The sequence below is a fragment of the Amphibalanus amphitrite genome, unplaced genomic scaffold (assembly GCF_019059575.1).
Source record: "Amphibalanus amphitrite isolate SeventyFive unplaced genomic scaffold, NRLGWU_Aamphi_draft 000708F_arrow, whole genome shotgun sequence".
Lineage (NCBI taxonomy): Eukaryota > Metazoa > Arthropoda > Thecostraca > Balanomorpha > Balanidae > Amphibalanus > Amphibalanus amphitrite.
Genome location: NW_024882202.1, coordinates 174,268 through 194,797, shown reverse-complemented (window position 1 = coordinate 194,797; position 20,530 = coordinate 174,268). Strand labels below are relative to the sequence as shown.

Genomic DNA, 20,530 nt, shown 5'->3' with positions numbered 1-20,530 from the left:
CTTCCATTTCAGCAACTCATGGGCAAACACATCAGCCACAAGTAACTATCAATCAGCACTACCCTCGCAGTGATGGACGAAGAAGTGACTTCACCAACCCCTATCACCAAACTAAATCAAGGATGTAAATGCGGTGCTTATTGCGGCCCGACGGCAGCCTCTCAGAAGTCATACGGTCTCTATTGAAACGCAATGGGCCGTGAGGATCGGCTCTCAAAGAGCAGCTGAACACACCCTTCCACAGAGGAAAGATATATGATGGCAGCGTGATTCGAGAAGCGATACTCATCATCCCAAACAAACGGGCGAGGTCAACGTTTGGATCGAGTCCTGCAATACTCTACTTCCGAGTCCTTCCGAGAGCTCCTCGCAACACTTATCACGACTTCGATAAAACATAAACAGCACAACTGCCCTCCCTATCCTCTCACCGACGAACCCTTTCGTCCTCGGCACCCATGGGATCCGATCCAGCCCCTGTCCCGCGCATCGACCACAAAAAGGCGTGATCGGGCGCTGTGGGTCGTCTGCCCGCGGGGCACTGGCGCGGAGTGTCGAAAACAAACACCCCTGGGGCGGTGGCGGGCGCAGCGCGAGGGTCACCCGGGTCACAGGTGTGATTTATGAGTCGCTGATTGGTGGAGAGGGGTGACAAAGGCAGAAGCCCTGGGCTCAGGGACCAGAGACGCGCAAGCGACAGAGGCGCCTGACACAATGCAAGTGTTGCTGGATACAGACGGCAAATTTTGTTTTGACAACACCATTATCCAAAGCATTTTTACAAAATGCTTCTTATTCTAGCTGAAGTTGTCAAAATGGACGAATTAAAGATGAAGGAGCGAAGTCATTATTACATTGCTATGCCGACAACCATCTTTTTTTTGAAAATGAAAGCAAGACACTACCGGATAAAGAAAACCCCCAGACGATATTATACCATTTAAAAAATTGTCAATACCTTGTTTCCTCCAACTAGCATGCACACAAAACACTCAAACGCCCATTTACCTAGCGACTTTACTGAGGTAGCAGCCGGCGTCTCCAGGATGGCCGGCGCGGGACGGATTACGTCATACCGCTAGGCGTTGGCTCCGCTGGGCGACATTGACGGCCTGAGCCAGCGTCCCGGGCCGTGAAAAACGGCCTCGGCTGCACGGCACGGCACAACATCGGGCTGTCAATATTGTGTGAGAGTCGGCCAAATGAGCGCGGCCGGCCGGTGAAAAATCGCGCCACCGTCTCTCACGCGATGGCGACATAGCGACACGAGGGGTCCGGTTGTCAGGGCTGGGGTGTTGAGCCCGTGACAGCAGCCCACTAAAAGCGGTCGTACTCACTGCACCAGGCCAAAACTATCAGGAAGCGTGACCGACCACGGCGGAGGTACACGGGAGAGGTAAGGGTAAAAATGGTCAGGGGCGAGGTCATCGGCGGGGGATGAGAAAAGGTAGCATGGTAGGCAAGTGCTGGGATGGGCCCTGTCATTTAGTCATGCACTATTAATTGGACGATAGTACGCTGTAAAACATGTAACTACTTGCGATTACGACAATTATACTTTGCTAATGGCACCTTTTTTAAATGTGCATTGTGCACATTTTTGGTGCGCTTTTCAAAGAAGATTTTGGGGTGCCCTTAGATTCTAGAGTCGATAGGAATCTAGCTATCATCCGACCGACAAACTCCATCCGTTTGGTTAGTATCCGACAACGGCAGTCAGTCCTCTAAATGTCATCGGTGTCGGTTCGGACACCAAACCACATGTTTGCACTCATCGGTCGGCCCGCCGGCCAGTGGGCCCCCGCCGCTGATCTGAGAGGGGGGGGGGGGTGATGGCGCCTGTCACACAATCATGGCGCCCGGAGTTGCGTCATGTTTGTCCTCGCTGCTACTGCAGGAGCCTGTCGCCACGCCGGCTGGCGGAGGTCGGGGCGGCGGCGGCGGCGGCGGGGATGGCGGCGGTGGGCTGGCCGTCTGCCTGCCGTTGTCTGCCGCTCACTGCTGACGCCTGATGGCGGTACGGTACAGCGCTATCGGGTTGACTGGAGGCGTGCAGGCAGTGAGCGGGATGGTAATTGGTCATTCAACCTTACCCACTACCCAGCAATGAGGAACGGATGGTCCGCACGTCCTATACCGGCTCGCTGGCATGTGCGGAAAAGCAAAAGGCGGCCAGCGCAGCTGTAAATTCGGAGGGTGGTACTAAACTTTGTGCGGCTTTCGGTAAAGTCACGATCATTTTCATTGAAATCGTTTTGGAACATCGACTCAATGTCGTTAATTCAGGACGGTTTGCTATTATCCGATAACAGTGGCCTGTCCCGTTGCAGGTCTTATGTGTCGCATCAGAACCCTGTCCGCACATACATAGCACTCGATAACAAACTAACAAACACACAATGACTTAACTGGATGTCGGCATGCTGCAAAAATATGATTCAGAGAGAACTGTTTTTTTTTTCAAAGCATAATTAAAGGGATTATCAGGGTTTAAAAATTGAAAGGAATTGGCATAAATTTCCAATCAATGAACTCCCCAGACTCTGCCGATTCTAAAGATATGCATAAAATGTAAATCGGTACCAAAATTTGCGAGATATAGCCGTTTCAAAATTGACAAAATTGTACTTACTCACGCAAAACAAGTACTTGGGCGGCCAAGTTGGCCCATCGCTAAAATGTAAACAAAGAGCAGCCTTGGGAAATTTCGCCAAGGCCGCCTCACCGCACTGGCGATTTTCACAAGACTGTTTTGTTTTGTTTTTGTCTGTTGTTTTTAGGGCCTTGCAACAAGATTTCAGTGCTTGGCATTGGATTTGGATATGAACAAATTGAAGATTTGCTTTTCAATAAGACAGCAAGAGTTATCAACATTGCCAAAGTTATTATGTGGGTGTGATTTGAATAGCTTGTTTGCTGATCATCAAAATCTTGATGTTAATATCATTTAAATGTCAACAATTTTCAAGGATAAATTTGAGTGTTTTATTTCAATAAATTAAAATGTAAGTGCATCAGGCACAAGAGCTAAGTTTCAATCTGATTATTTTGTAAAGAGTGGTGAATCTAATGTAACGTCTTGCGAGAAAGCTTACCTAAGTGACTGAAGAAAGCGCTACAGTTTTTCAAAATCAATGTTGATCTGTTTTTTCGAACAACAGGTTGTACAACATGATGTGACATGACCTCTGTGCCCTGTACGTCACCCCTGCTGCTGCAGCAGAGCCCCGGCTTCAACCATAGTTTGTTATGGGTGGGCTCTCCGTGAACGTCTTGGTGCGTTTCTACATATTGTTGCTGTGAAAGGACTGTACATGAAAAAAATATGTAACTTGTATGTTTTTTATTGCCCTGGTACCTACTTAATGTATATTTTTGTTGTTTATGAGTGATAAATGAATATATTTTGAGGAAAATTGAGTCATTTCAGTTTTAGTTTGTGGAACAGAACAGAAGAAGCTGATGAGTGTGGATCATGCTTCAATTGAGAGAATCATCCTCAGTTATCTACATATAAGCATGCTTTGTAAGCTCCTTGCATTTTGCCAGCTTCTACTTGCTAGTCAAAGTTGTAAGAAGGGTTAGGGAGAACAATTGGTACACATGCCACCATGTGCAATCACCAAACGAATGAACGTGAGGACCAAGTCCTTCACACAGCATGGGTACTTATAGGTACTGCACTAATGTATAATGTTCATTATGTTCATATTAGCAACTCACCCAGGCAGCCTGCCTTGTGGTATTTCTGAGTTTAAGATTTTGCAAGACTCACACTAATCAATAAGGTAAATTATATTGATATGTATGGATGAACAATGTGCAAAGGGGTCGCACGTGCCTGCTCAGTGCTCAGCCATGGATGCACGTGCCTTCTCAACAATGGTCGTGCTTGCAGACATCTCCATGGACGAACAATGTGCAAAGGGGGGGGGGGGGGCCGGGGGGGGGGGGCGTGCCTCCGCGGCCGCCTGTTGGCTCAGCCGCTGCTGCTGCTTGGCGCCGCTGCTGAGCGCTGCCGGAGACGCCGCTCGCTGCCGGAGGCCGGAGCTGCCGGAACAGTCACCGGAGCTGCCGCCCGCTGCCGGAGCTGCGGGAGCCGGGCCCGCCGCCCATCTGTCAGGACCGCCGACGGCAGCACGCCCGTCTGTCAGGGTCTGTCAGTGCCGGCAGTGGACGCGCGCGGGTGCGGGCCGGGTACGGACGCGCGCGGGTGCGCGCCAGGTACGGGTGCGCGTCAGCTGGCGCCTGACTATGGCGGCCGCCTTTTAGTGAGCTCCGTTTTAGTGTTTTTACACAGTGCTTAAGTGTGCTTTTTGCATATAAACTGTACTGAAGTGCTTTTTAAGTCTCAGTGATTCAGGAACAGACTAATGTGTGACCTTCTATTAATGTATGTGACTTTAATTGGTATGTTTGTATCGTCGCTGCACTACATGGAGCGGGTCACGTTTGAACTTCCCGCGTTCTACCGGTTTCCCGAGAATCTACCGGCACAACCACCAATCAGAACGACAGCTCCGAGTCTCTACCGTTTCTACCAGGATTCGGCTGACCTGCGTCCACCTACCGGGCGGTCGGAGAGGCTCCGGCGGCCGTGCAGTGGCGGCTCCAGCCGTCGCCGAGGGAGGAGAGCAGGCCGCCGGCTGCAGCAGCGCCGCGCCGGGCCGCAGGAGGCCGACCGTTCATGGCATTATCAACTACGTCCGGAATACGACCGCGCCCTCATTCAGCTGCCGCTCGCCCCGGCACCTGAGACCGCCACTGGTGTCGGTCACGTGATACCTGTCTTGATGGGGCGCCGGCCGCCTGGGCTTGGGGGGAGGAGGGGTCGGGGCCCGCTCGGCGACGCCCCTTCGCTCTGCCTGGAGCGGCCGGCCAGGCTGACCATCCGTGAGACTCGTGCGGCCGGCCGATCGGCCGGCGCGGTGCCTACATCGGCCGAACGAGCGGCCGGCCGGGCCGACCGGCCCCGGCAGCGCACGCACAGCACCGCTCGCGATGCATGTCCCACACTGGGGCAGAAGCGGGACAGCACACAACTGCGGTTGCATGTACTGAATGTGCAGTCGCTCCTGCCGAAGCTTCCGGATATTGCTGCTGACGTGGCTGAGAGCGAGCCCCACATTCTCTGCTACACCGAGACAAACCTTCGGAATGCCACACCGAACAGGCTGATAACCGTACCGGGATACAGCGAGAAGATCCACCGCTCAGACCGGAAACTAGGAAGAAAGAAATGCGGCGGAGGAGTGACAATTCTGACCAAAGACACCATCAAAGCCGAGACCCTACTGAAAACATCTGAACTCAACGATTCTCACATGGACACCGTGTGGGTCAAAATCAAACTGGACAAACATCGCTCCGCTGTGGTTGCTTGCATCTATCGATCACCGGCTACTACTGTGACTCAAAACGAAAGAGACTTCGATGAGCTAGAGAGACAGATGACAGAAATCATTCAGCGGTGTATGCCATCTCTGATGATTATCGGCGGTGACTTCAATGCAGACATCGAGACAAATCCAGCGGGAGCTCAGCAACTGGATCGACTAGTCAACAGCTTTGGCATGCAACTGTTGGTTCATGAGCCCACATTCTACCGTGGTGAAACAGCGACCAGGCTAGACAATATCATTCTCTATTCAAGATCCAGAAATGAACCATTCGCTGAGTGCAACGTGGAAATATGCGATTACACTGCACATCATCGTAAACTGCTCGGTAAAATCAGCGTTCCTCGCTACCGGCAACCACGAGCTGTGTACCGCACACAGAGGGACTGGAGGCGGCTCGATACGACACAGTTCCGTGCAGATCTTGACGTCCTCAACTGGGTACAGAGAGTTCCCAGGTCGGATTCCTGCGAGATCCAGTGGGACAAATTCGTCCACGCAGTTGAGTCCGTCCTCAATCATCATGCCCCTATGAAAATGGTTAAAGTACGGAATCCAGCGCCTCCACCGATCTCAGATGACACCCGTGACCTGATCATCCAACGTCGACAAGCCATCGCTGCCGATGACAAGGAGAGGTACGCGTCTCTTAACTCCCAAGTGAAGCGCGCTATCAGACGGGACTACCGTAGCGACATCTCTCGACGAGTCGAAGAAGCTCCGTCATCGGGCCTCTGGCGGCAGCTGCGTGCAGTTATTGCGCCGAAGCGCGGCGCTCCGGCCCGGCCTGAGAACTTGTCAGCAGATGACCTCAACTCATACTTCACCACCGTGGGAGAGGAAACACACCAGGCCGTCATCCAGACGTTCCATGAGTCTGGGAGACGTGCTCTGGCTGCCCGTCTCCCTCGCGTCCACTCTGACGCACTGCGACTCACCCCGATCACTCTGGAGGAGCTGAGACGCATCATATACTCTCTGCCAGACAAATCATCGCTCGCTGATGGTGCCATCGACATCAGGGTGCTGAAGCTGAGCTTTCCCGTCGTTGGACGGATCTTGCTGCAAATAATCAACAAGAGCATCGTGTCGGAGTCGGTACCAGACAGCTGGAAGACCGCAGTCGTCATACCGCTGCACAAAAAAGGTGACCTGAGCACTGCAGGAAATTTCAGACCCATCACCAACGTTCCTGTTATCAGTAAGATTGTCGAAAAGGTCGTCTGCCGTCAAGTTGATGGCTATCTAAACCGAAACCATCTGTATAGCCTAGAGCAGCATGGATTCAGACAAAAGCACAGCACCGCTACAGCACTCGTCAGTGTGAACGACAGTTTGTTGGAAGCAGCAGACAGGGGCGACATCAGCATCCTGACGCTAATTGATCTCAGCCGCGCGTTTGATGTTGTGGACCATCAGACCCTGCTGAATCAACTTCAACTGCTTCAGATAGACCCGGGCTGGTTTCGGAGCTACCTCACCGGACACAAGCAGTGTGTTCAGGTGCCAGGAGGGGAGAGATCGACGCTGCTCCCCATCGACATCGGCATTTTCCAGGGATCCTGCCTGGGACCGATGTTGTACAACATCGCCTCCATCGGCGCCGCCTGCTACGTGCCGTCCGAGGTGAATGGCAGTATGGTCAGGATGGCCAGGTATGCCGATGACACCCGGCTGGTCGTCTCAGGACCCAAGGAGAGGCTGCCAGAGATCCAGACTGCACTGGAGGGTGTCCTGGACACTCTGGCCACCTACTTTCTCCAGAACGGCATGAAGATAAACGCTGCTAAAACCGAGATGATGGTCGCCGGAGGCCGATCGGCGCTACAGGCTGCCGAGAGGGATCCGGTCCGAGTGCAGTTCCTGGGAGAGACTCTGCAACCGGTGTCAACTGTTAAAAATCTAGGTGTAATCTTTGATAGCCGACTGACCTTTGAACCACACATTGATTATATCGTCACCAAATGTTTAGGCGTTCTTGTTGGCCTGATGCACGCCAGGCATGTGCTTCCTCCAAGCGTACTTCCGACTATACTGGACGCCTTAGTCATGTCACATGTGCGCTATTGTAGTCAGGTATTCGGCTGTGCCAGCAAAACGAGCTTAAAGCGACTGCAAAAAGTGCAAAACTTTGCTGCCAGAGTGATATCTGGCAGACGGAAGTATGATCATGTGTCCGACGTGATTAGGAATTTGGAGTGGCTCCCCGTCAGTGCGTTGATTGACATGAACGACGTATGTCTGCTACACGGGGTGATTAGCAGGGGTGAGCCTGAGGTACTGCGACAGGACATATCGTACAATAGAGATGTTTCCGAGCGCCAGACTAGGCAGTCCGGTCATTTACATATACCGCGTGTTCGAACCAGCCTTGGCCAAAGAACTTTTAAGCAGCGAGCGTGTAAACTGTACAACGAACATGTCATAGGAACGGAGCTTCAGGTCATGTCTGGTCCGCGCTTTAAGAAAGGTATTAAAAGTCACCTAGTCAGGTAGCTGGATAGGCGACCATACAAACATTTTAGCTGTGCTTTTAGTTTTAGCGTGCTTTTATACTTTTGCTGGTTTAACTGTTTATGTGTCTTTTTAACGCGCTTACTGTTTTGACGAGGGCTCGGAATAGCCACCTTGAGTGGAAGAGTGCCGATGATGTAAAATACAAATACAAATGCTATGGACGCGCGCGCGCGCTTGCGTGCCGACGATGGGCGCGCGCGCGCTTGCGTACCGACGATGGGCGCGCGCGCGTGTATGCCGACCATGGCTGCCGCCCGCTGCCGGAGCTGCGGGAGCCGGGCCCGCCGCCCATCTGTCAGGACCGCGGACGGCAGCACGCCCGTCGGTCAGGGTCTGTCAGTGCCGGCTGTGGACGCGCGCGGGTGCGCGCCGGGTACGGACGCGGCGTTCTCGCCGGGTAAGGACGCGGCGCGCGCGCCGGCTATGGACGCGCGCGCGTGCATGCCGGCCATGGCCGCGCGCGTGCGCCCCAGCCATGGACGCGCGCTAATGCGCGCCGGCGATGGGCACGCACGTGCCTGCTCGGCAATGGATGAGCGACGAGCGTGCCTTCTCGGAAATGAGTATACATGCAGGACATCTTCATGGATGGACGCTTTCAATATGTTCAATGTGTTGAGACGGATCTGAGTAAATTGGAGAGAAACTAGGATAGTTTAAGTCCTGCTCAACTGGTTCTGCCAATAAGTACAAACACCACCTTGCTGCCAACTGCTTACCAAATACCGCATCTGTTGTACCCTTGCATGATGCATATGTACATACAGAAACAATTACAGTCTGTTGAAATCTGAAAACATGCACTGCTGAGCACTGTGGATGAATCTGTATGAACCGTGTGGCCCAGCGAAACCTTCTGGACCAGGTTATAATTGACAGTGAATTAGTAATCAATCCTTGCGAAGAGAAAATAGATGATTGTGCCTTAGATGAGCATAATGAAGAAGCGTTCCTGAAGTTGAGTTAGTGGCTTTCCATCATCCATGCCAGATGGCCAAAACACACCATTTCAATACTGTCCCAAAAGTATATTTCAAAACACTTATTGCATGGCTATACACACCAGCTTACTCAGTCACCACACTCAAACCAAGGCCATATAAGGGTAGTAGTATAGCAGGCGTCACACTTGTTTTTTTGCAACCATGAACGAACGAAGAGAGGCGCAGTAGGTTAGGTTGTAGGTAAGGTTAGGTTTGGTTAGGTAAGGTTGGATGACAAAGCAACTCTGGGTATAGCGCTTAATCTCCTTGGTTGCAAAAAGAAGTGTGACGCCTCCTTTATGACTACCCATATAAGTAGACTCAAACACAGTCTACTGATACAAACGTCACTGGTCTCAAGTCTGTGCTCAATGCACCAGCTGTACACTACTCACAATACGTAAGGACTCAACGTCAGCCACCAATTTTCTACATCAAATTCACATCAGGTTTTCAAAGTAACAATGTATGTGCCACTTCTGTACTTTGTGCTACTAACACAGAATAAATGATATCAGTCAGCAATGCATTGCTCATTGTCAGCCAGTCTGCAAAGTCAGTCCGCAGGCTTTGCAAGTAAGTGCAGTCTGCGGAGATCAGTTGCTTTACACACCACCAATATCATGCTGCAATGTGCTCAAAATATGCCCATACACCAACAACAAAGCACAGCCATGAAGCACCACTGATAACACTTAACCTCAAAGCACACAACATAATTTATTTATTTTGAGTACCTACAGTAACAGAATGTCTCAAGGCCACTCGTGCTCACTCCGAAATCTGCCAGTCGCTCAACCTTGAACATTGACATTGTTTCATCTGAAATCTATTTTCTTCACTTGATCAAAGTTGATCTGCGTCATACATCTTACAACGGATGTCTCGAATTATTGGTAACGTTCAGCACTTAGCATTAACATTACAAATGATAGGTAACTTTGGTTCAACGTTCCATCCAAGCTTCTTCATTGCTGGAGCTATATCACTTTCAAGTTTAATTGCTTGAACTAAGACATTCTTGAATTACACTCGGGATGAGCTTAGTTTGAAAGCACACAACAAATTTTTTTAATTATTTTGATTTTTGATAACCCACAGGATATCTAGAAGCTACACGCACTGGCTACAAAGCCCACAAGTCTTGAACATTCAAATATGAATAGGAACAGCTTTGTTTCGCACAGATTTCGCACATGGCGGGATGGCGCCATTCCGTCCAACTCATACAGCCTCAGAAATTACAACAACACACTCAACTTACGGAATATCCGTCAAACAAATCTTATTTACGACGACACGAGCCAATGCTAACAACGCTTGCCAGTTGCGCTAGAGATGATATTGGAGTGGAGACGTCAGAGAAAAAAAGTCTTTAGATTTCTCCCATTTCCCCACGTAACGTTGAACGGCCGTTGCGGCCTTATCTGGTATGCGACGGCCTTATCTGGCATAAAAAATATCTCTAGAAGTCTCTAGCTAGTGTTAAGCCTATGGACTTATAGGGAAATGTATCCGAGTACTTGGTACTGCCTCCTCCAGGTACTGGCTGGCAGACGGATCAACTTTGGAGGCCCACCATTTGGAAATTAGGCAATTTTGAGACGAATGACTTCGGATTGGGGCCTCAGCCACCTTCTTCTACACGTTTCACTGAGTAACTCCGAAATTTCGGAAAAAAAACCCTGATAATACCTTTAAAGGGTCTATCCCACCTTCTAAAATGTTGTTAAAACCAGTTAAATTGTGCCCGACTTTATAGATTGGATGACCAGGAACACGGTTCTGGCATTTATTTTTCATTAAACATCTTAGGCTTCCCATATTCCAAACACAAACTTTCAAATATGTGACGTCACAGCCCAAAATTACCTCCTTCCCCAGGCCACATTACTGTCATAAAGCTGATTCTTTTTACTCTGTAGGCACCACAACAAAGTTCAGACCAAGTTTTAAGCGATTTTTCAACGAACAAACCCATTTAAATCAGAATGACTAAACGAGGTGACGTCACACTAACGGTCGCTCCATGTTGAAGATAGGGCCTTGTACAAGGCCCATTTTCAAATGAAGGGAACGAATTTCTTCAACACCAAGAGGCCGCGGGGGTTGCAACCTAGATAGATAGTGGTTTCTGAACCTTGCCGCAAACTTGGCTATCTCAACTCAAACCCCATGTTAAAGGTGGGATAGTCCCTTTAACATTTAGTGGTCAAATTTCATTTTTTTACATTAATGTGCTCGATAAATATCCCTCATATTCTTACAAAAACAAAACAAAAAATATCAAGCCTTGCCACTTATTTCTTAACCCTCGCCCGTATAGGGGGGGAGGGTCGAACGGACCCCCCCATGTTTTTTCGCGAATAACTCGCGTAAAAAGCGGCCGATCGCGACGGAACTTACAGTACCTTCGCGTTATTCAATTTTACACCTACCCTGAAAATTTCATGACCCTGACCCAAATGACCTTTGACCTGTGACCTACTTTTCCAGACCACGTTTGGCCAGAATCGCGATTCGGCGTATGTCGGCTCGCATTAGCGGCGCGTTTGCAGTCTTTCCGTGGTTTCAAGCGTTCAAACATGTGATATAGTGTTGCCCCCATGCATTAGGGTAGGTGTCAAGGTCACCTGAAGGTCAGGTCAGGTCATTGACCTTTGATGACCTCGGTTCACTTTTTCGAGTTTTACATGTTTCTAGGCCAGTTTTTGGAGCTGAATTCGAATTTAGCTACCATATGAACATTTACGAAGTAGTTTTGGTGCCTTCGTAACATGTTACGAAGCTGTCAGAGGCGGTTGACACCTACTAGGAATACCCGGTAGGACCCCTACTGGTTGACCTGACCTGACCTGACCCGACCTGGACTAAATGCATGAAGACATCATCTGTGATCAAAACTAACATGATATTCGTGATCAGCACCCCGAAAACCCCATAGCAGCCACACTTTACGACGTTCTAACAGGTCCCGATTTTCCCGACTTTTGGGTCATTGACCTGACCTGCAAGGTCAACCAATGACCTAGGACCTTAAAATTGGGTATCATCGGCTCCCTCTCGTCACGGGCAGCACGCTCGTTTTTTCCGCGAAGCTCTAGCTCGATCAGGGGCGAAACGGCAAGGGGGGTCCAACGGACCCCCCCCCCCCCCCCCTTATACGTTCGCGGCTGGAAAAAAAAACACCAATACGGGCGAGGGTTAAAATTTACAAGCACCATAATCCATGACAGAAAGGGTGATCACATTCGCTAAGCTTAAATTGTATTGAACTACATTTATGTTTTTAATTTCATTTTGACATGAACGCCCAACACATATTGAACGCTATATTTAGATATTGAAATACTATTAGATTATTTAGATTTTGAAATACTATTAGTGCTCCTTCAATTACGGGCAAGCTGACCTTGAGCATCAGATTAGCGGCGATTTTCGATCAGCACCTGTCCCAACACCTGGCTTGTGTCGGCGGTGATCACAGCTTCTGCAAAATATAGCATCCAAATTCCATAAATCATTAGCTATTAGACGCCAGCAAATCCTGAAATTTACAGCAGCATTTCCCTAGCACTAGCTCAACAGAGGTTGCAGAGTGCATGCTCCCCCCTGAAGATAAATACATCTGCTGATTTTTCACTTAGGTAAGGACGAAAATTTCCCGTAAGCGGTCATGCGCAATGTCTACAGCTGAGATGATTGATGAGGGTTATATATAAATAGACAGTTCAATGTTACTGAGGGCGCTTCTCAAGAGAATGAGTAAGAAATACACCCGTCCTAAATAACATATGCTGTCTTCATATGTAGTTCTGTAAATGCCTTTCACGCTGAAAGACATCCGTCACTTCGAGCGTGAGAAAGGGCGCCGCCGAGCGTTGTTCATGCAATGATGTGAGGTCTACCTACCCGCTTACTTCCGGTGGTTTTGGCCGTACACCCCCACCCCCCCCCCCCCCCCGCCTCCTCTTCTCAAAGACTAAGCAAGTAAGAGGTAAGCGGAAAGCGTCGTTTATTAGATCGTGACAAGCACTACAAAAACACTTAGATGATATGTCTTATTAGGTAATCAAAATTGAATCCCACAGGGTCCAAAAAGTGGAATTTTTAGAAAACCGATATGACTTCAGAAAACTTCAGATTGAAACAAACAAAAAGCGCCGTTGCTCCAAAAGGTGACTTGAAAGGCTCAATGAACAAACGATAGGCAACATGTCAAAAGCACATCAAATCAAATGCAGGTATGTCAGAGAAAACAATTTTGTTCAAATCAAATACAAAACATCATAAGACATAAAAAGAATGCTCTATGATCATCCTACCGATCCCTCAAATTAAGTAAATCCTTTCCAATAATCTCATTTCCTCCTCTTCGTCTTTGCCTTCTCCATCATTTTTCGCTCCCTCATCTCTGACTCGACGGGCGCCGCTCGCGGCTCGGCTCGGCTAAACAGGAAATGGTTTCGTTTCCAGCAGACAATCGGCACAATTGTCTCAATGAATGTGATTGGAACAATGAGACGGCCGTTCTGTGTCGCGCTCCGTTTGGTGCTGGCACAGAGTGCGGCTGGCGGCGGCTGTGTTCCGTGACCCGACCGGAGTCGCGCGCGGTCACCGGTAGATGAAAGGGCGGCGGCGGCGGCCCCGAGCCATGTCATAAACCTGAGCACGACACCGCGGCCAGCGCGACCCTGTTGAGGCTCTATTCCAGTTTATGGGTCATCAAAGTCCACTTTGCCGAGCGTTGCTGACCAGCAAATGAGTTTAATTATTGCCCGATAAATTCGCGCCGAATATCTGTTGGCCATTGCTCGGTGCTGAGCGGACATAAGTGTTGCGTGATTTAGCGAGTCGTAACTCAATGCACAGCACCCCGCAGGACGGCGCGCGAGAAAGACATCAGGGATGAACCGAAAACCGACGCGGCTATATTTCTGAGATGTGTTGCGAAAGGTGTCGCCTCCGGCGGGCCGGCGGTTCGGCGGCTCTCTGTGGTGGCCGCCGGCCGCCGGCGGCTCCGCCTCCCGGTCGGGGCGGGGCCTGCGCGCCGCTGCCGCCGCCCATTGGCGGCCGGGCGGTGGGCGGGGCTCGCCGGTCGGCCGGCCGCCGCCTCCGACCGGTCTCTCACTAGCGCCCCGTGCCGTATCGCGTGAAGACGTGCTGTGTCTGTCCGCTGTGAGCCGCCGCTGCCCGTGACCGTGTCAGTCCACCGCCCGGCGCCGCTGCTCTCCACGGCCGACCAAGCCGCGCGCCGACAGGAGTGGACCGTCTGCCGCTGATGACACCATGGTTTGCTCAGCTGTAGACATGAGCTCGTCGCCACTGAAATCGTCATTCAGCATCGACGCGCTCCTGCACAACCCGTTCAAGTCGGCCGCCGCGCTGCCGCCGGCCGAGGCCGCCGAGGCCGACGTCGCCTCCGACGACGGCATCGTCGAGAGCGACGTGGACGTCATCGGCACCGACGAGGACCTCGACAACTCGCGCGAGGGCGACGAGAAACTCTCGGACGCCGAGCCCGCCGAGGAGGCCAAGTCAGAGGCGAAGGGCGACGAGAAGAGCGACGACAAGGCCGAAAAGAAGAAGTTTGAGAAGCCTCCCTACAGCTACAACGCCCTCATCATGATGGCGATCCGGAGTCACCCTCAGAAGCGGCTCACCCTCAGTGGCATCTACGAGTACATTCTCAAAAACTTTCCCTACTACCGCGAGAACCGGCAGGGTTGGCAGAACTCGATTCGGCACAATCTCAGTCTCAACAAGTGTTTCGTCAAGATCCCCCGCCACTACGACGACCCCGGCAAGGGCAACTACTGGATGCTGGACCCGTCCTCTGACGACGTGGTGATCGGCCCGACCACCGGTAAGCTGCGGCGGCGCTCGTCCACGGCCGCCCGTAACCGGCTGGTGGCGTTCCGGCACGGTCTCACGGCGCTGCCGTTCCCCGCGCTGTACCCGGCGGCGTACGCGGCCGGTGCGGGCCGGCTGCCGGGCCCGCTGTACCCGCCGGCCGCTGCGCTCTACTACCGCGGCGTGTACCCGGGCCTGTACGGCCCCGGGCTGGGCGCGCCCGGCGCCGAGCGGCCGCCCTACCTGGGCTCGCCGTTCTCGCTGCCGACCGGCGCGCCGCCGACGCCGAGCGCGCCCGGCGGCCCGCCGCCCACACCCTCGGCCGCCTCGCTCTACGACCTGTACAGCAAGCTGCCGTCGCGGCTGGTGTCGGCGGCGTCTGCGGGCGTGTACGGCGGCTCGCTGCTGCCGGCCGGTCTGGCGGCCGCTCTCCCGGCGCAGCACCGCTCGCCGCTCGGCTCGCCGGCCGGAGAGTCCGAGCCGGCCGCCGGAGCCGACCCGGCCGCCGGCGAGCGCCGCGACTGAGCCGGCGGCCCCCAGCTAGTGCAATACGCCCGCCGCCGCCGCCGCCGCCCCGACCGCCGCCCCGGCCCCGGCGTGTATCGATCGCCGAGACCTACCGACCAGTCCACGGCAGTGGCCCGCCACCCAGGTCCAAAGCTAGGTAGGTTTTAGTCAAACGACAAACCTGACTTGTCAGAAATTTAGAGGGGGCCATTTATCTGGAAGACAAGGCGATACTGGTTGTAGCAGATTTTGGTGTATGTGGATGTGTCGCTGTAAAGTGTTATTCAATGGTAAAGTTCCCACTCAAATTGACGCAGTCTACGTTTTAAATTTCGAATGTTAAAGACAAAACGATTGTATGTATCTATTTGAGCTAGCATGTTCCTGAACCTTGGATAAATCCAGAAAACAAAATTATTGTTCAGTTGTTGCATTTTAGTTATTAGCTCCGACAGATGGTTTTTGACTGGCTCCGAATATGCCAGTTGGCTGAAATACTCATGCTATTTTCGCCCCTCCCCACATCACCATTATGCGAGCCCTCTTTCAAATACCGCTTCTCCGAAAGACGTCTTGGCGGTTACTTCCAAAGCCTAATTCGCTCTTCATCAAGGTCTTGTCTCGCTCGGGGTAGACTCAGAGATAAGCTAGGTGGATCTGGTCCTCTGATATATCCTGGTGCGGACAGCCTGACCCGACCCGACCCGACCCGTCCCGAACCCTGCGATATTGTTCCTGTCGCGGCGGCGGTGCACCTTCTTTCACAAACCACTCTGTTGTTTTATTTATGGCGGGTAGGTGGTAGCCCGTCGTTGGTGTCTCGGTATTCGTTTCGTTTCGTTACGTACTTGCAGTCGGCTGCGTTGCGCCGCTACGTTGTGTCGGGTTCGCGCGGCCCGTCGATTGGAATACGGTATTATTGGTGTGTCAAGTCGACTCGTTGATGCTGCGTGACTTAGTCAGCCGCACCTGCGGCATAGACGCTTAGCGACAGATGCCTATCGTTCGTGTGTAAAGCCCTATGTGCTGTGTTGCTTGTATGTACAATAAAGAGTCTATTGTATGTCACACATATCTGTTTGGGATAATGGAGGCATTGATAAACGAAGGTGAAAGTTGACGCCGGGCTTGTCAAAAATTATTGGTGTACTGGGAATATCATTCCTACCTTCACTTGGCATTATTTCGCTCTAAAAGCGAAGAGGAGAGCGGTATCGAACTATCAAAATACAGTAGAATTTAGCCTCAAGTTCAAGGCACACATGGCGGTACCTTGCAGAACTCCCGAGACCTCAAAACGTCAAACTTTTGATAGCTAGAAAAGAGGACAAACCATGAACGCTAACTAGTGAGCGCGTGCACCACAGCATCACTCTTCCTCAGGCGTTAATTCTGAACCATTTAGTGTAACACTGAAGCTGGTACTTTAGAGAGGCTAGAGCCGGTGTCGTAGCTCGGTGGGTGTCGGGGATGTTACGTATTCCAGCCAGTCGGGTTGAGGGATTCACCAGTCGGTGGTGCCGGTAATCTTGGTGTGGGGTTTGAGCCGGCCGTTGCCGGGTGGTGGGTTATGCCAAGGTTAGCACCTATCCCTGGTGATGCTGAGGTTCTTTTTCGGGGTAGATATGGTGCAGACTGCAGTGGTCTCACCCCGGATTGGTGTCCACGTGGTGTCCGGCCGTTGCTGATATTGTCTCGGTATGGTGCCGGGGTGGTGCAGACTGCGGTGGTTGCCCCGGACTGGTGCCGCAGTGGTGTCCGGGTGGTTGCTCCGGAGTGGAGTTCGGGTGGTTCCGGGCCGGTGCCGGGCGGTGGTGTCCGTGTGGTTGCCCAGGAGTGGAGCCCGGGTGGCTGCCACGGTGCGGTGATGCCCGGATGGTTCCGGGCCGGTGCCCGACCCGGAGGCCGCACCGCAGTGGTCGCCGCTCCGGACCAAAACAGACACGGCGAGCCCGTGTAAATATTTACCGACCGCCGCCGGGACGATAGCGGGCCAACACGCTTTTTACCCGGCTGTAAGATAATATCGTAAATGTCGACTGGTATGTAAACAGGAAGAGCGTCGGTCGCTGCAGCTAGATAGAGGACGGTAACTGAACCGGATACTGGGCGACATCGCATGGCCTCCGACCGCGCCGGGACCACGGACCATGAGACCACACGGACCACACAGAGTAGCGGAGACCACGGGACCGCTAGGACACACCGCCAGGACCGACAGAACGCAGGACCCCCAGCACGGGACCACTTCAGGCTGGGACTGTAGGCGCCTCGAGTGAGCGGCGGCGGTCGCCCTCCCCACTAACAATGGTCTGTTGGCGCTCACTCTCACCCAGTATGACACCGTGTTTATTCTCCACTTTTTATTGGTGTGATGAAGTCGGCCAGAGGCGGCACCCGAGCTCCCAGGAGCCGGCCTCACACTCGCCGCTCGAGAGCAGGCGCGCTACAGTCTGCCCGCTGTTTTGACATGTCTTGTTCGGGTGACACGCACCGTTCAAATGATTCTCAGAAGACTAACGTCTCTTGCATTGTTGGCATTCTAGAAAACCGTCGATTAGCTCTGTGATTTAATTAGGGAGCATTCCAATTTACAGGCAGGTATTGGCGTTAACTATATTTATGAGTCCTTGCCCCTAACTTCCTCTGATTTTTGTGAAATTGGTGGTGAAGTCTGCCAAGCTGAACCTTCTTCCTCGGCATCAGCCCCTACATATTTACAAAAATACAACTTCCAAACTATCGTTAGAAGCATGTAGAAACGGAACGCGTTTGATTTGTAGCACAAGCGGCGGTGTAAATATGTAAGTGCGCACAAAATGGGAGGAGGCAGGCAAGACAGGCAACAACCGGGGAATACATGGACATTCAAAATACTGACATATAGAGATAATCAAGGAGATGAAAACGTCTCCACAGCATAACAAATGATCAATGAAAGGGTAGAATATCGCCCCAAACCTCACTGACTAACACAAACAAATAAATGTTTCCCCAAATGACCCTCTCCGTTGCTTTATCCCATACCTCCTCTCTTTCCTCCCTCCCCACTCGGCGTGTGTTCCCGTGGGAGGGCGGGGGGCCGGGTCACGGCGGGCAGCTGGCAGGCGGGCGCTGTTCCGACACCTCCAGACCAGGAGGGACGCAGCGCCGCCCTGCCAGCACTCTGGCACGCGGTCGCCGCGCGCCCCAAACCGTTACGTTGTTTGTATGGCAGGCCCCTCCAGCCCCCCCCCCCCCGGCAGGCAGTCCGCGGCAGAGCACTGTCCACTGCCCAGACCTGCAGGGGGGGGGGGGGCAGAGGGGTCTGGAGTGAGGGCAGTGTTCGAAATGTGTTGGGTGTGAAACGTCCAAATACTGGGCGTTGAAGAGCAGCAGGGATATAAAATATTCATTAGCAACGGAACATAGATCGGATGCTTGAAAAAGTCACTTTTAGACATTTTGAAAGTGGTTGATGGTTACAGTCTTGTATACCTACTGACTTTAAATAGGTGCATGATTTATTTTCCACAGAGTCATCTAAAAATGTAACATTTAAGATTCATTATCTTGAGCACACTTGAAAGAAATGCATATAATGCAAAATATTTCAGGTTTACCAATTTAAGACGCCCCTGCGACAGTCAGATTTTAACAAGGAAAATGAAGAGCACTTAATTTTAAATTAATCGTTATTTTGTTGATGGAACGACTGCTTATAAAAAAAGGACTTAGTAACGGCTGACAACGGCTTATAAACGCCTGCTTATAATTGTATCATTATGTAAAACGATTTTGCTTTCAAATTCACTGCTCATTTCGCAGCTTATAGAGCCTTTCTTAATGGCAAGAATAATGTTTCAATCTATCATTTAATCGTTGCCGTTTCGGTTTAGACTGGGACCAGCCGCTGTATAGACTGATGGCTCACGGTGAAATGCACACGACTTTATCAAACACTAGCGGGGTGAAATGTCTTTGTTAGAAATCATATGGCTGTAAATCACCACATAAATGTTTATCACTAATATGGATATTGTGCTTTGTGGCACCAAGTTCGTGCCAGCCCATGCTCTTTGATGTTTCACTTACCAGAATTTTTACACCGCTGAATCCAAGCTTAGCAAACGAACAATGCACTGCCAACTATAAATAATAAGTTTCCTGTCCCACCGTTTATTGTTGACGTAGGCGTATGAACGTGTGCTCTGTCAGACCGTTTGAACATTGTCTTGTGTGTTTGGGAGCCAATATCACGTTAAGTTTAATCAATTATGCACTATTCTTAGCCATATAGCCTCATTGCTGGTGCGTTCTAAAACACCAAATCACACCAACCACAGTATGTTATTCGTTATGTCTAAAACTGAATTAGAGAAAAAGCACTATCACTTTTAACCCGCGCACCGACGGGGGGGGGCGGATATCCGCCCCCCCCCTGAGGTTTTTCGCGGATAGCGGGAAAACCGCGGCGCGTAGCGCCGCGAAATTTGGTATGACTATTCTCTCATCAATTTTACACATGGTGTGCAAGTTTGAACCTCCTAACTTTTAAGGTCAGGTCACCAGGTCACTTTGAATGACCCAACCTCAAGTCACTTTTTTGCAACTTTGTCACCGTGCCAGAGCTACAGTAGATGTCGGAGGCCTTTGAAAGTCGCAGGATGTTATTAGGTCATTAGTAGCTACAATTTGTATATCTCGGAATTTTGATGTCGGTGACCTAAGGTCAGGTCAATTTCTCGACCTCCCCATTATAGGGGAGAGTGGTGCAGGAGGCCCCCCCTTAAGCTCAGTTACTATTTTTAGACAACTGATAATATTTAAGCGCTAACGTGTGCATGCGCTGTGAGCATGCATCATTTTCCCATACATATTTGCATTCAAAATGAATCTAGGGGGTACACAAACCGTAAACTTTAACATTTTGGAAAAAGTTGCAAAAGGGCCTCTTACACTATGGGTATGGTAAGACGCCCCCCCCCCTCGGGCGTTTTAAAAGTCAAGTCGACTTGTAAAAGACGCTTTGCGAACACAGCTGCAAGGCCTTTTATTTCGAAAAGCTAAGCAAATACGGTGTTATCGAAACCAATAACACTTCCAAAGCGCTCGAACAATGCGAAAACTAGCACAACCAAACGCTGATGACCAACGAAAATTGTACCTATAACCTCTAAGAAAAGAAACAGAAAAAAGAAACAAAAACAAACTCCTTGAAAAAAGAATGCCACGCCTGCCGCAGGTGCAGGCGTTTTAGCATCGGGGGCGTTTTTTATCGGGGGGCGTTTT

General features: G+C 51.2%; 1 protein-coding gene across 1 annotated transcript; it reads left to right on the top strand.

Annotated features, from left to right (window-relative positions):
* The first annotated feature begins 14,045 nt into the window (after window positions 1-14,045).
* Window positions 14,046-16,327, top strand: LOC122364937 (fork head domain transcription factor slp2-like). The gene has a single exon (XM_043335748.1). It carries the CDS (start codon window positions 14,189-14,191, stop codon window positions 15,275-15,277), a length of 1,089 nt encoding a protein of 362 aa, XP_043191683.1. The 5' UTR covers window positions 14,046-14,188; the 3' UTR covers window positions 15,278-16,327.
* The last annotated feature ends 4,203 nt before the right edge of the window (window positions 16,328-20,530 follow it).